This window comes from Oreochromis aureus, linkage group 11 (genome assembly GCF_013358895.1).
Source record: "Oreochromis aureus strain Israel breed Guangdong linkage group 11, ZZ_aureus, whole genome shotgun sequence".
NCBI classification, from domain to species: Eukaryota; Metazoa; Chordata; class Actinopteri; order Cichliformes; family Cichlidae; genus Oreochromis; species Oreochromis aureus.
This window is the reverse complement of record NC_052952.1, coordinates 2,485,897-2,501,514: the sequence shown is the minus strand read 5'-3', so window position 1 is coordinate 2,501,514 and position 15,618 is coordinate 2,485,897. Positions and strand designations below refer to the sequence as shown.

General features: G+C 42.4%; 2 protein-coding genes across 4 annotated transcripts in view; both read left to right on the top strand.

Annotated features, from left to right (window-relative positions):
- Nucleotides 1-7,420, top strand: part of cdk14 (cyclin-dependent kinase 14) — a 222,456-nt gene extending 215,036 nt beyond the window's left edge. For all 3 annotated transcript variants that reach the window (XM_039619836.1, XM_031742665.2, XM_039619838.1), the window contains one exon: nt 3,246-7,420. The gene's annotated coding sequence lies outside the window, so the exon portion shown is untranslated. The remainder of the gene's footprint in view (nt 1-3,245) is intronic.
- A 3,491-nt stretch (nt 7,421-10,911) lies between these two features.
- fzd1 (frizzled class receptor 1) lies at nt 10,912-14,766 on the top strand. Its single transcript, XM_031742666.2, has one exon. The coding sequence runs from the start codon at nt 11,292-11,294 to the stop codon at nt 12,948-12,950; it is 1,659 nt and encodes a 552-aa protein (XP_031598526.1). The 5' UTR covers nt 10,912-11,291; the 3' UTR covers nt 12,951-14,766.
- Nucleotides 14,767-15,618: the final 852 nt, after the last annotated feature.

The window sequence follows — 15,618 nt, the reverse complement described above, 5'->3', positions numbered from 1 at the left end:
CAGCAGCTGGCCACGCCTGCTAAATCCTCTTGACAAAACCCACCCACCAGCTCCATCTGCCTCCCAAGTGGAACCCCATGATGCGCACACACACACGCGCACACTGACACACACACCTTTGTGGTGCTCTTTGATCCCAGAGAGAGCAAAAGCCTACATCTGTTTTTACTACATCAGATCCTTTTAAAACAATGACGCTCTTGTTGGCATACACCGTGTGGCGGTGTAGCATGACACTCGTTCATGCACACACACACACACACACACACACACACACACACACACACACACACACACACACACACAGTTACTGTATCTCCTCACCCTTGACCTTGAGGGCAGACCCTTCTGCAGAGACAGAGACAACTAAATATTTAGCTCGCCACTGCTTACAACAATAATGATCATGCTAATTTACAATTGTTACGTCCTGAAATACTGGAATTTAAACATCTAATAAAATTCCAAACAGCAGAAATTTTGTTCAGAGGAAAAAATATTTCTTTGAAATATTCAGAGGGATTTTTTTGTAGTTTTTGTAACTTCAGAACTGTCAGTGTGCATACTACAAGGAAAGGTTAGTCTTAGTGTGTGGAGGAAAACTGAGGAGCAGTTTGCATGTAGAGCTGAAGCAACGTCTGAATGTGTGTGTATATATATGTATATACTGCTTTGTCCTAAAAAACTTTGTGAATACTGTTTATACATATTTGAACTTTATAAAAAGTTCTTTGTGTACATCTGCTGAAAGCTTTCACAAATACAGACTCAGTGTTTCGTATAATAGTGATGTTCAGGTTGCATGTGAAAGATAAATATCCCATTTTGGAAGTCTGGTGTCAGACTGGTGCAGACCTGGAACAGATTTAAGCTGGATGCATGGTAAACCCACACAGGTGATTTGAATTACTTTGGCTGATTACACCTTCTCACGGGACTGTGTGGGTGGAAACACAATGTGTGCATCTCGTTCTCCTGTCAGCTGCGCTGCATCTGTTAGGGCCAAAGAAAACGACACAAAATGTAATATTTCTACTGACTTGCAGAGAACTTTTGACTGTATTTTACAGTTCTATTAGTATACCTCACGGGCAGTATGACCGGTGCTTTGCAAAGCTCTAAACGTTTAAGATGAAGAGGTTGGCTGGTGTTGCTTTGGCTAAAATGGGTGCAGTTGTGCGCCACTTCTGCTGTATCAAATGTCATTGAAGTTGCCCTTCAGAATTTGAAAAGCAGATCTGATAATAGTCTCTAATTTGCAGAATACAACATTATACTGTAAAATGACTGCTGCATCTTGAATCAGGTACTTTTATTCTTGCTGTTTTGAGTGCATATATGTGCTCACATAGCTATTTAAGTACTTAAAATTCATCTAGTACACTTCATGTTCCACTTATCTACTGTGCTACCAGAATTATGTGCAGTTAGTGCGAATTATTATGAATGAACGATTATTATATGTGACTATGTTTCTTGCCCTCAGTTGTCGAAATCTTGGCTTTGTAGCGGAACGGTTTCACCCAGTCGTAGCACCGATGATAATGATGCCACCTGTGGGCTTGTTAGATGTTTTCACTGCTAAAACTAAGAACCAGGGATTAAAAATCTATATGTGGTGTTTTATGATATTTCCTATGATACCTACCAAAACGTAAGCCTTGCTTTCAGTGACTGTTGTAACAGTGAATTTCTGTAACACCACCTCATGTCAAGTAGGGAGACAAAAATATATTTTTATTAGTGTGTCACAACAGTTCTAATGTGTTGGTACGTTGTATCCTCTTATACTGGTTAAAAATAATTTGATGATTCCGTTTTTGCCACTATGAAGCCATTAGAGTAGCAGCTGGGGGTTAAAAGTGTGCAACGTCACATATGAAGCAGCACCGACTATTAGAGTAACATTCATAAACTGCAGGCGCTTCAATCAGGAAAATCTATTCAGCTCTATTTTGACTTCAGTGCTGTTTAGTAGCTTTAGAGCCACCCTGCTGCACCCTCACATACTCTGAGTAGTAATCTCTTTGTTACTACAACACTAAAGGATCATTTAGCATGGCTTAATCACGGGGCTGTTGCAGAAATCCTGGGACAAAATGTAGTCTTGGCACATTTTACTTGAACCTTTCTAATGCTAGTGTGTGAGTATGTGCTTTAATGGCTTGCCTCTGGACTCCCGCAGTAACTAAACAAAGAGGGTAATCTGATGCTGACTTGTTTGGAAATCCATGTTCATGAGTCTGTATTTGGATGCATATATACATGTTTGGCGTCACGAGGAGCAAATAAAATCAGCCTTTGAGATTCCTGCCATATACAGGCCTGTTTCCACTGGGAGCTGCTGAGCAAAGGCTCAGCGAATGACATCCAGAGACAGAGAGAGAGAGAACATGAGGCAGTAAAGAGGAGAGTTAGGGTGGAAAGGGACCGGAGAGAGGCAATGCATTATTTATTAATCCACATTTCCCTCTTCTTCTTCATCCATTACTCCTCCTCCTCTTTTTCTGCTCGCTCCTCCTCTTGTTCCTCTGTGACATTCATCCTCTCCTCCTCCTCCTTCTCCTGTACCGTCTCCACCTCCCAATCCTCTACTCCCTCTTGTTTAACATCATCAAGTCCTTCACTTTTATCTTTCGCTCCCTTGTTCTCCGCCTCTTCATCCACTGCTCCCTCTTGGTCATCTCCCCCCTCCTCTTCACCTCCTTCAGTCCTCCACTCTGCCTTTGGTTTTATCTCAGCTGTCTTCATCTGACCTGTTGTTGCTGCTATCCTGTGGAAGTCTTTTAATGGGATACGAGCTTTAAGAAATGACTCGAATTGTTTCCAAACGACCTTTGCGCTTGTGTAGCCAGGTCAGTCAGATAGCACTTTTACCTGTGCTGTATAAAAGTTTATGAAACAAAACACCTTGATATCTGACCTCGAGAAACATGTTGCTGATACAGCAGGCTCAATCGCTAGTTGCAACTATGGCGTGGTTTAGCGCAGGTTAACGTGTGGTTTACAAGTCAGTAGCATATGAGATAGAGCCCACTCCTTTTTGACACGACCAGTTTCAAAACACCAAGACAGCCATGGCAAACACTCAAAGCTTAAAAAATGGTGAAAATATTTGGTATGCTAACAGCTTTGACAACTAGCTACTTAAAACCATATGAAACGTGTGTGATATGGTTACTTTTACATTGTCAGCGCTCTGGAGTCCATCGCTAACAGACTTTGTCGTCTCTATCTCTTTTCAGGTGGCTGTTGTGGAAAAGAAAAGACGAAGAGCGATGCTGACATTGAGGATCCAGAGACACGAAAGAGCCCCAGTTCTCTTTATTTATTACCTTCACGATACGTTGGTGTGGGTGTGTGTGTGTGCGCGGGTGTGTCTGTGCATCAGGAAGAGAACGAGCATAGAGCATGTGTGCATTCTGATCGGTACCTAAGATTTAAGGCTATCATTTGCAAATTTTGTTTACTTTTTATAAGGTTCCAATAATTCATATATCATTGTCTAAGTATAAACAAAAGGACTTTACTCTTGGTACATATTGTGTTTTGTGTTTGTAACTAGCCTCCTATTTAAGAATGTATATTTGTATGTATGATATACTCATCTAGAAACTATATAATGGACAGTTTTAATATTGCTTCATCTCGTCACCACTATACTGCTCTTGCCATTACATCCATGCACACGAGCATCTCTGAAACAGAAGTAATGCAGTCACTTCAAAGAAAACAACGAATGCTAAAGTTTTTCATTTCTGTTTATCTCTCATTTGTGGAACTATAGGATAAAACAGTAATAATGACGTTATAATAATGACGTTATAATAATGACGATCACAGAGGGCTTTCAGGTAGCCTACTCTGGCAGCCATATTGGAGGTCCTCGGTTCTTTTGTAGCTTAAACTGCACCTGCTTTAAAGCTTTAATTCATTAATTAATGGACTCACAACAAAGTAGCTAAAAGTTTCAAAACCCATGTAAATAATAACGCTCGAATCTGGTAGGTAATAGTAGATAAGACTCTTTGTCAGATGTTTATCATGCTGTGTGGGTTCATGTTACAGGCTTACTTTGGTAGTTCTGACCAGGATTTTCATCAGTTGTCTGAATATTCATCTCACAGTACTGTGACAGGGTAGAAGAAGAAGATTATCATGGACTGCTTGGTCAACCCGTGCTTAGACTGAAATACGTATGGGTTTTGGGAGCTTTTCAGCTCCAGTCTACTGTTCCTGTGACCCACCAAGGCTTTTATCTGCATACTTGACCCCAGGTTGTTCAAATAGACACGAATTTGACATCAGATGCCCTACCTGACACATTTAATCCCGTCACTAGGAAAACTCCAGCTGTGACTCCTTGAGGCTGAATTTGTGGCTCTTCTGAGTCTCAAACTGCAGAGCTGAGGCAAATGTGTTAACCACTACACAATGGTGTAAAAACCACTGGGCCAAATGTCACGAACCCAGAATTTGAACCAAAGACCATAAAATAACCTTTAATATTTGATTTGGACCAACATTTGGCTGATGCTCATTCTTTTCCATGATCTCATTGCAATCTCTCCTGCTATATTGGTTTGCAGCCTGCAGCTGTTTATCTGGACAAACCAACTAATGAAGGAAAACAGCATTAATGAGAATTACCTGTGGCTGGTTTGTCCGAACACAGTCCAGATTTGCACACTTTTAAATATAAACCTGCCTATTGCTGAAGCTCTGACAAATCTATTTTTATTTGTATGATATTATCAGAGTTCAAAAAAGGACACTAATGAGCATGTGCAGAGGTAACGGTGAGCAGCTGAAATGAAAAGGCCTTAGGATCTGGTATCCAGCTCGTAAGTACGTGTCAGCTCGTAATGCTGACGTTTGGCTTCTCTCTTTTGAATTGAATCCAAGTAAGACATGGATTCTTGTATTTGCAATAAAAAGTGGGTGTTATTATGGGTGACCTGTTGTATGTAATTGCACTTTGAAATGGGTTTGTGAGTATTGTTCTCTCAGAGTCCATGAGAGTAAAGGCCAAAACTTCCAAAGTAAGGCCCCATTTGTAGGGAAATTCTAGCAGTTTGATATTTCAGTGGACCTCCACGATGGAACCAGATGCAACTAATACTGATTGTGTTTTCCACCTTGAAAAGCCTCTCATCAGAACGATCTCTGCGGACGATGTTGACAGTGTACAAAACTCTACGGGGACGACACCAACCAGTGTGCGCATAGACGCAATACTGTGTTTAACAACAGCTGGTTAATGGAAATGCATGCGTGTGCTAGTGTGTGTGAGTGTATTAAACATGGGCAATAGCAAAGCACTGGTGCTTCCATCCATGTATATGAGCTAATGTACAAAAGGCACAGGCAGCGTGGCCTGTTATCTGATCCTGCCCTCGACAATCCTCCTTTTCACTTTTACTGTTACTAACAAAGAATCTGCAATATTCTATCAGACAGACGATCTGTGTCACTAAGTTATTTTTAAGCTTCTACGTTACAGATCTGGAATTTTTTTTCTCTGAAAAATTTGAATAACTGATTTGTAGTGTGTGTGTGTGTGTGTGTGTGTAGAGTAGATACACATAGTAGGAGGTGGTGATTAACTCTGATCAGTCCCTATAACACCAACATGTGCTCTCAAGCAGAGACATTCCCAAACTGTGTGCCCGTCAACGTGTTTTGGAATATTTTATGACACAGTGATGAAGGTGAGCTGTATGCTGTCAAAGATCTTCTACTGGGTTTTTGTCTTTCTTCTGTTGTTTTGTGTGCAAATATCTGAATATTTCAGCTTAGATGTGTGGTGATGATGTGAAGTACAATAGCTTCCTCTTTACCAGTCCATTTGAAAGCGACTGAAACAATAATATTGGCCCTGCACTGTTGATTAGCCAAAAATCTGAAGCCATGGACAAATGGAAACTGTGGATGCTTCTAATGTGACTCCACAGCCTCTCAAACACACACATAATAAAGATGTCTTGCCTGCCAGATTATTTCTTCACAGCCATCTAGACCTGGCATCTAGAAAACCCTGCAACCCCTACATGCGCTCTCTTGGCTGATTTTGCAGACTGTTTTCATGTCTTTCTTCCATACAGTGCTTACATAATGTAATAATCCCTCTTCTTCATGCCAACCATGTGGTGAACCATGTTGAAAGAGTGAGCATTCAAAGCTCAGCTGTAGCTAGCATGAAGCTTTTACAGTTGGCTACTTCAGTTATTACAATACGTACGTTTTTTAAGGAGCTGTGCGCCACTGGGTTGGAATGCCTGTGTTCTTCTGTTATGCACTGGCTTTGCCCTTAATGATTAATATATGACTATAAATAAATATACCCTTGCTTTGAGCAAACCAGCCTTCCTCACAAATGTAAATATTGTCCCTTGGTTTTAACTTTTATTGCAGATAGGGGAGAACTCGTGGAAGTGCTGTACTCTGAGTTATCTCGCGGCTTTTCAGTGTCATCCCTGGGCTGTGATTGTGCAGCAGGAAAAAAGGAGAGGCAAGGCGGTGGGTAATGCCAGTAAGCAGCGTGACAGAAGAGGGTTAATACCATCGAGCTGTGCTAAGATTGCCCAGCCTCGCTTGGCTTTAAGGGATTGCAGGCAGTATTAGCAGCTGAATAATTATTTTTGCTATGTTTCTCCTTGTGTGCACACTTTCAGTGTGGCTCACATTCATTCATTCATTCAGCCCAACCCCCACGCCCCAATGCTCTTCTTTTAGGCTCGAGAGCCTGGAGTCTTGTAAAAAACGTATATTTTTGAGTCCTGTGCAGGCAGAGTTCAAGCTCTGTTTAAACTTGAATGTGCTTCATATCTTTCATATAAAGCCCAGTGAAGGAACGACTAGTTGGAATTGCACATTTAGCACTGTGACAGAGAAGAAAGAGAGATTGATAACGTAGTGCTTTTTCATCTTCGATGGAGTGAAAAAGTGACGCTTCCACTATGTTTGTATACAGGGTTACAAGTGTCCCCTTAATGCTGTTAAAGAAAAGTCATATATGACTGTACATATATGATGAGTATAAATATAAGGCATCTATTTTTGAGATTCTTTGTCGTGTGGGCAGAAGTCGTACGAATAGGAAAAACATATAGGTTGGAGCCAACGTGCATCCTCGCTGTGCTCAATGATGAGTCTGTGTTTGCAACTTTTTCTGTAAAGCTTCTCTTCACGTTTGGATTTTTCTTTTTGTATGCTGCACTGAAAATATGTCATTTTCACAAGTGGTTTGGAAAACAGAAGTGTCAGTCACTTCATCAAGTGAAATATTATAGTATACAGTAGAGTAGCTGTTGCATTATTTGTTACGAAATGTATGTAATGTTATTATGGAAGATGTAATGTCCTTCTGTAAATGTTGTTTAATGTTTTACCTGAAATAAAAATTTATTAATGCTTCAGATGCATCTGTGGGTCACATATAATCTGCTCTTACGTTTACATAGAAAAGTTAACATGCAGTGTTTCTGCACACTTAAACACAGCCCAGTGCTGTGTCTGTTTAGAGGCTTTTTACCTTTTGGCCACACAGAAAAGTGACACTGATCAACCAATCAGTCAGCCACTAAGGCTAACATTTTCATGTACCAGAAATACTGAAGAACCAGCAGCAAAGCAGATATAAAGTTCACGCCGAGTTCAATGAAACAGTAAAGTTTGCAAAACATTTAGAGAGCTAAAAACAAGAACTTCCTTGTGACTTGCTAGTTGCTTCGACCAACCTGTCCCCCAGAGGTCTGGTATGGAACCAGCCAATGGGCAACCATTTTCAGTCACAAGGCAACTGCACAGGTTTCAGATTTCAAACCCATGGGTGATGTGTTATAATCAGTCCGAGTCAGTCGGCACCGATGAGCATAACTCTTCTGTAATGGGCTCCTAACTGGTTGCCAACTGGTTGTATTCTAGTCTCAGTTCCTATGAACTGATAACAAACTGTCTCTGTCTTTGCCATTTCATTACTGTCTTGATGCACCAAGGTCACTTTGAAGACAGCAACTGATTGCAGATAGATAGATGATAGATAGATAGATAGAAGGGAGTTTTTCCTTCCCACTGTCACCAGGTGCTTGCTCATAGGGGGTCATGTGATTGTTGGGTTTTTCTCTGTATGTATTACTGTAGGGTCTACCTTACAATAGCACCTTGAGGCGACTGTTGTTGTGATTTGGCGCTGTATAAATAAAATTGAATTGAACTGAATTGAATAGATAAAAATCGTATTACTCAACATTACCTTCCTAAAACAGTGTGTCTCACTCCATATATGTAGTTAATAACAAAAATTCTGAATTTTGATTTTCAAAGGAGGAACAGAGGACCATGTGTGTGTGTTCATCTTCTGATTACACCTAGTACTGTAAAGTATATGTTGTACAGAGAGAGAAAATAAAGCAGTCGCCTGTGCATGCACAATTATTAAAGTATAGCTAATGACCCTTTTTTAGCTGCTCTCAGCAAACACCACAAACCCAAAGCATTTGCAGGTCAACGCTGCAGAATTACTGTAATGACCAGTTTCTATCTTGAAAACAGTGTATGTACTATCATCTGATTCATAATTACAACTGGGAATCTGGGACTTGGCACTTAATAGCACAGCTGGATTTGTACTTATGAGCGTAGTTACAAATGTCACTGGGATTTTGAATGAGGTTTGAACAGAACCCAGAAGATCGTATTCCACTTTGGCTCTGTGCATGAGTGCAGTACTAGAGCACTACTTTAAGATACAAAGCTAATTACATTGCAATGGTGGACGCTTTAGTTAAAGTTAAATAAATAAATGAAAAATCCCCCAGGATAGATATCATTTCATTGCAGATTTCCATGTAATAGTCTGTGTTTCTCTAGTCTGCAGCACATGCAGTATAGTGTATAAACATCCAAAAACATTAATATTGATATATTATTTCTCTAGACTTTTGTCACTGGACACATTTCAACACAGCATTTCTGATATAAACTTTAGTGATACTGCCACAGATAGAGCTTTAAAATAAAAGACAAGCAGAGCATCTGGTAACACAAGTCTGGGTGAAGCTTTCATCGCACTCTCAGTGCAGCCCAAGGAAGAAAATCCAGCATTCCTATGTCAGTGTGCATTTTACAGTCCTCGCTCCTCTCCTACTGCTAACAAACAGACTGCAGTGCCAGATGGGAAACCTTTTTCTCATTTTGTCTGCGTTAAGGATCGTATGTATTTTTCCACCTTTAGCTAATTTCTCCCTCTTGTTCAGTAATAAACAAATTCTTTGAATAAAGGCTAATTATAAGAAGTTATGTCTATGACTGCAAACTGTCTGCATGTGGAACAACAATGCCGCACGCTCGATTTCAGGGCAGAATGGTAAATGGCCTGTATTTGCATAGCGCTTTTACTAGTCCCTAAGGACCCCAAAGCGCTTTACACACCGAGTCATCCACACATTCACACACTGGTGATGGCAGCTACATTGTAGCCACAGCCACCCTGGGGCGCACTGACAGAAGCGAGGCTGCTGGACACTGGCGCCACCGGGCCCTCTGACCACCACCAGTAGGCAACAGGTGAAGTGTCTTGCCCAAGGACACAACGACCGAGACTGTCCAAGCTGGGGCTCGAACCGGCAACCTTCTGATTACAAGGCGAACTCCCAACTCTTGAGGCACGATCAGAAGAGTCCAACTTATTCCATTAACACTTCAGAAAAAGGAAGTATTTTAGTATTTTAGTTTTACAGGAGCAAATATTTAGACATATGTAATAAATGAGATGCATCAGGGAAAAAAGTAGAGGAGAAAAAATAATCCATTAATTAATGCTTTTTCATATTAGAGGGCAGTACAGGCAAGCTGAAAACACAACATGGACATAGAGTAAAATCACCTTATGGTTTAGGAAGAAAATATACTTTCTTTTTCTTTGTTTTAATTCGGTAGTCCTAAGACAACATCAGCAATCATTCTCACTCTAAGGTTCAGCTGCCCTGAGGAATCAAAGTCAGCATTCAGTCTCTAATTTTACTCTTTTTTGGGCTCCTCCAGCTCCTGAGGTAAACATCTGTATTAGATGTCTTTGTCAGCTGTTTGTAATGGCTCTAAAATAAACATACAAAAAACACTACAATTTGTTGTGACCTATACCACCACCGATACAGAAGAAGAGACAGTCAGGCTTGATCAGGTTAAGAGCCCCTATGAGCAAGTGCTTTGCAAGAAATTTACCACAAACTGCTAAGGCGTGTATGAAGAGTGACTGCAAGCAAAGAGCTAACACTCAGAAAGACACTTGATTTGGTCTTTTAATGTTTGCAGCGCTGTTCCAAAATGAACCCCTGCAATTTATGCAAACATGAGGAAAAATGCAGACCCTCCCTAACCTCCATCTCTTAGGTCCTACTGAGAGCGAGAGAGAGAGAGAGAGGTATAAAGCTATTGAAGGTGATACGGATGTAGATAGGAAGTGCGTCAGTACAAAGGTATGTATGCCAAAGTACAGACCAGAGTTCAGCGCTATGTCTTTGTCTTTTTTGCATCTATTAAAATATAAAGTACTTTGACCTTTATGTTTATAACATTACTTTTATTTGGTACTTTTACTGTGCATTAAATCTGCTTTTTATATTGATTGAAATAATTGCAATCTTTAATTAAATTATCATAACTTAACCGTTTCATTTTAAATGACTATTTATAAAGAAGGCAGCATATTAAAACAATGAAAAAATGTAATAAATACAAAATTCATGAACAGAACCAAAGGGGGATAAAGTCAAGAAAATGAAATATTTCCCATCAAGATTAAAATAGTCTGCTTATTAGTTTTTAAGCTCACAAAGCTGCTCAAGCTACAGTTGTGTTAAAGGCTTTTATTGTGAAAGTTTTGCACGGAAGTCATAATGACTGGTGGTTAGCTTGCCTGCAGAGGAGTTAGAGTGAGGGATCGCAGAACAGGTTTGAACGGCAGACTGACGCTGTGTCGGGCACGCTGAACACCGGAGCCGTCCTTGTCCTGGAGGATTAGAGTTCGGGCTTGTTTTTGGACTGGATTTCAGCCGAGGAGTTCCGAGTTTGCGATTCAGAAGTGTGGATGTTCTAACGCACTGCGCTGCCACCTCGGCGCGGCGACGAGAGGGAGGACGGACAGCGAGAATCCCGCGGCGAGAAGCGGCGCTTACCTCTCCGAGAAACGCCAACAAAGAGCGTTCAGGGAAGTCGCCTGCTGCCTGCTGAGGTAACGCAAGTTAGTTAAGCAACACGCAGAAAGTACGGCAGCGTCTGCATTCTTCAACATGGCTTACAACAGACTTCTCCGCTCGGCTTTGGTTTTTCTGTTTTTTATTCTGTTCCTGAACCTGGGAATTTTTCGAGTCAACGGCCAATACGGCGGCAGTGACCGAGGATTGTCTATACCGGAGCACGGATTCTGTCAGCCCATTTCCATCCCCCTGTGCACGGACATCGCCTACAATGAGACTATCATGCCGAACCTGCTGGGCCACACCAACCAGGAGGACGCGGGGCTGGAGGTCCACCAGTTCTACCCGCTGGTGAAAGTGCAGTGCTCCCCGGATTTAAAGTTCTTCCTGTGCTCCATGTATGCCCCCGTGTGCACCGTGCTGGAGAAGGCGCTGCCCCCGTGCCGCTCTCTGTGTGAGCGCGCGCGGCAGGGCTGCGAGGCGCTCATGAACAAGTTCGGCTTCCAGTGGCCCGACAGCCTCGCGTGCGATAGCTTCCCGGTCCACGGCGCGGGGGAGCTGTGCGTCGGCCAGAACATGTCGGACCACACGGAGCCCCAGCCCGGGCCCTACTCCACCGAGCGGCCACCTACTGACCCGGGGAACGGGCAGTTCAGATGCCCGGCCTCGCTCAGGGTGCCTCCCTACCTGAACTACCGCTTCCTCGGGCAGGAGAACTGCGCCGCTCCGTGCGAGCCGAAGAGATCCCACGGGATGATGTACTTCAGCGAGGAGGAGCTCAAATTCGCCCGCATATGGATCGGCATATGGTCAGTGCTGTGTTGTGCTTCCACTTTATTCACCGTGCTCACCTACCTGGTGGACATGAAGCGCTTCAGCTACCCAGAGAGGCCCATCGTCTTCCTTTCGGGCTGCTACACTATGGTTTCCATCGCCTACATTGCTGGATTTTTACTGGAGGACAAAGTGGTTTGCAATGACAAGTTTGACAACGACATAAAGACTGTGGTGCAGGGCACCAAAAAGGAGGGCTGCACCATCCTCTTCATGATGCTGTACTTCTTCAGCATGGCCAGCTCAATCTGGTGGGTCATCCTGGCTCTCACCTGGTTCCTGGCGGCAGGAATGAAGTGGGGCCACGAAGCTATTGAGGCCAACTCTCAGTATTTCCACCTGGCGGCCTGGGCCGTTCCTGCCATCAAAACCATCACCATCCTGGCAGTAGGACAGGTGGATGGAGACGTGTTGAGTGGGGTTTGCTTTGTGGGCATCAACAGCGTGGATGCCCTGCGCGGCTTTGTTCTGGCGCCGCTCTTCGTATACCTGTTTATTGGCACTTCCTTCCTTTTGGCCGGATTCGTGTCCCTGTTTCGAATCCGGACCATCATGAAGCACGACGGCACCAAGACTGAGAAGCTGGAGAAACTGATGGTGCGGATAGGCATCTTCAGCGTGCTCTACACCGTGCCAGCCACCATCGTCATCGCCTGTTACTTTTACGAGCAGGCCTTCAGAGAGCAGTGGGAGAGGACGTGGATCAGCCAGACGTGCAAGACATACGCCGTGCCGTGTCCGGCCCACAGCCACCCCAACATGAGCCCGGACTTCACTGTCTTCATGATCAAGTATCTCATGACGCTCATTGTTGGCATCACTTCTGGCTTCTGGATCTGGTCCGGAAAGACCCTTAACTCCTGGAGGAGGTTTTACACGAGACTGGCCAACAGTAAACAGGGGGAGACCACAGTGTAGTGTGGTTCAAACCTCACACCTCACACAGACTGCTTTGTGACAAACTGAATGATAATCCTCTTTATGTTCTTTTTATTCATTTTCTTGGACTCACAGGAGACACTCGCTCTGTTTTTTTTTTTTTTTTTAATGTACATACATATTTGTGAGATTTTTGTAAGTATATATTTGTATTTAAAGATTTTAAAAAAAGATTTTTTTAAACACCTTTTTTCATACATTGGACTTGATGGAATTTTACTTAATCATCACAAAGAGCCAGCCGATCATCAACAATCCTGAGATCTCATGAGTTGTCTTACTGCAGACACCTTCTAGGAGTACTTCCCATGGTGTGTGTGTGTGTGTGTGTGTGTGTGTGAACTGCCTGTGAGCCCCAGGTCTATTCTAAGCAGAGTCTCGTGAAACCCAAGTGCTTCCTCGTGGCTCCCTCTCCCCCCGATTAACCAGCTGTAGTTTGTGTCTGTTGTACAGTGGAGCGAGCGGTGGCCCGGCTCTGGAGGGACGTGTCAGCAGTCCTGGGAACAAGAAGTGGTGTGCAAGGTTGTGAATGTGAGTCACTGTGGCAGATGGTTGTGGCCTGTAGCTCAGGCCCTAACATTCCTTTTCTAAATAAAGCACAGGTAGTCATGCAAATGTAAAGGAACACACAAGTGGTTTTGCATGTATGTTACAATGCTCTCAGGCAAAACTCAAGATTAATTTCCTTCACGTTTTCCTGAAAACATGTTTCTTTTTAATGAACTGCCGTGATCATGATCTGCTTTTTGTAATTCTGAACACTGTGACCTTCAGGATTCCTTTTTGGGTTTTTGCATGTAGTGCTGGGCGGTATGACGGTGAGATTCAGTTTCAGGGTTGTCCCAGTGGGTCTTCATGTAGAACTACAGCAGCTCGTTCTTCTGTCAGGAGTATAAAACCCTAAACACACACACACCCGAAACAATCTCTGTTGTCCTATGCTGTGTCACAGGGAGTCAGTCCTTAAAGCAGAACAGGAAGTTTTACATGAGATGTGTTTCCACTTTTTTATTTTTTTGTCCCTGTTTGTAACAAAATCAACATGTTGTGGGTCATGAGCTTTAAGAAAGTCTGTTTGGACTTATTCTCCGAACTTTGTGGGGGAAATGATTCAGCCATCAGGAAAAACACTCTTACCTCAAGTAGCACATTATCCATGTCACTGTGTGTGGAGCATCCCTGCCCACAGTGCAGAGACCAGGAAAAACAGCAGATCCTCTCTGGGTCATCTTTGCTGTTTTTTTTGTTGTTGTTGTTGTTGTTCTTTTCTTCATCCTCGCTCTGTCTCAGCTGCTCCTGACCGTACAGCCTGCACAGAGCACCTCCCGCTGTTAGCACCCTGCTGTGCTTACCTGCCTGGCCAGCATATCCCAGCATGCTGTTTGTCTGTGTGAAATTTTGAATTACAAATTAGTAACAAATATGGTCAGTTGATGAGACTTAGTCAGGAAGCATTGAGTAAATACAGCTCATATAATGCATATCTCAATGAAAGGCCGTGGGGGTGGGGGGGTCTGTATTTGAAAAAAATATATCATGCATGACGTTATGAACAGTGTACCGCCCAGCACTATGTTATGTTTTTCTGGCATGGTTGCTATGACGCAGACTGACCCCTTGTAATTTGATGCAACAGCAACACAACTTTGACCAAAGTGAACACAGAAGCACAGTAACAATCTAACCAACGGTTCTATGTAGATCTACAACATGCAGAAATGCTGGTGTGTTCCTTTACTGCACACGTTCAAAGCAGCAGTAATATGTCTGTTTAATAAAGATCTATTTTGAGAAATGCAGTTTTTAAAAAGAAAATGAAATACTCCAGCAGAGCTGTGTGTGTGTGTGTGTGTGTGTGTGTGTGTGTGTGTGTGTGTGTGTGTGTGTGCGTGTGTGTGCGCGCGCGTTTTTGGCGCGCGTGCGTGTGTGTGTGTGCGCGTGTTGTGTGTGTGACTATTTTGTGTAAGCACATTTGACTATTTTCCGACATTTAGTATTGTGTCAAATCTTTGGACGCCTTTGAGCCTTTATAGTTTGTTACACAACACATTGAAATTATTTCCTGCTTGTTTTATTTCACATCAGAAATGTTTGATTGTGCTGTAATTTGTTATGAGGCAAAAACAAAAGATTCAATCCAAAATTGGAACTCAAAGGAAAATTTAATTTTGAGAATTTGGAGATTGGATCCTTTAACTTTATGCAGTTAAAGGTATAAATTAGTTTTTCAAAGAGAATCTGCAGGTTAATGAAAATAAAAGCAATGACATCATTAAAAATAAGATGCTCAGATCTTTTAGGTCATAACTAGCTTTTGAAACAGTTCAAGCTTGAATAATCGTCAGTAGTACGAGATCATTTTTACTGGACGGTATAAAGTGAAAGATGGATTCAGTGTCGTGTTTCACAAGAAAATAATAATAATTCTCCCTTTTATCAAAGGGTGTAAACGAGGAAACAAAACGAGTCTCAAGTAATACAAAGTACATTTAGATTTGAATCCACTTCTGTGTTTGCAAAATTCATCGTGGCTGTTCTGATTCACATACAGATTTTAACATTTTTTATTATATTTGACAAAGTATTGAACTGACAGAAGGTTAAGGGTGTCCAGACTCAAACGTGGTGCTGTAAATGTCTGCAGTCA

Bases quoted from the DNA above. Each gene is read 5' to 3' on its own strand.
- fzd1 (XM_031742666.2), top strand. From the start codon at position 11,292: ATGGCTTACAACAGACTTCTCCGCTCGGCTTTGGTTTTTCTGTTTTTT.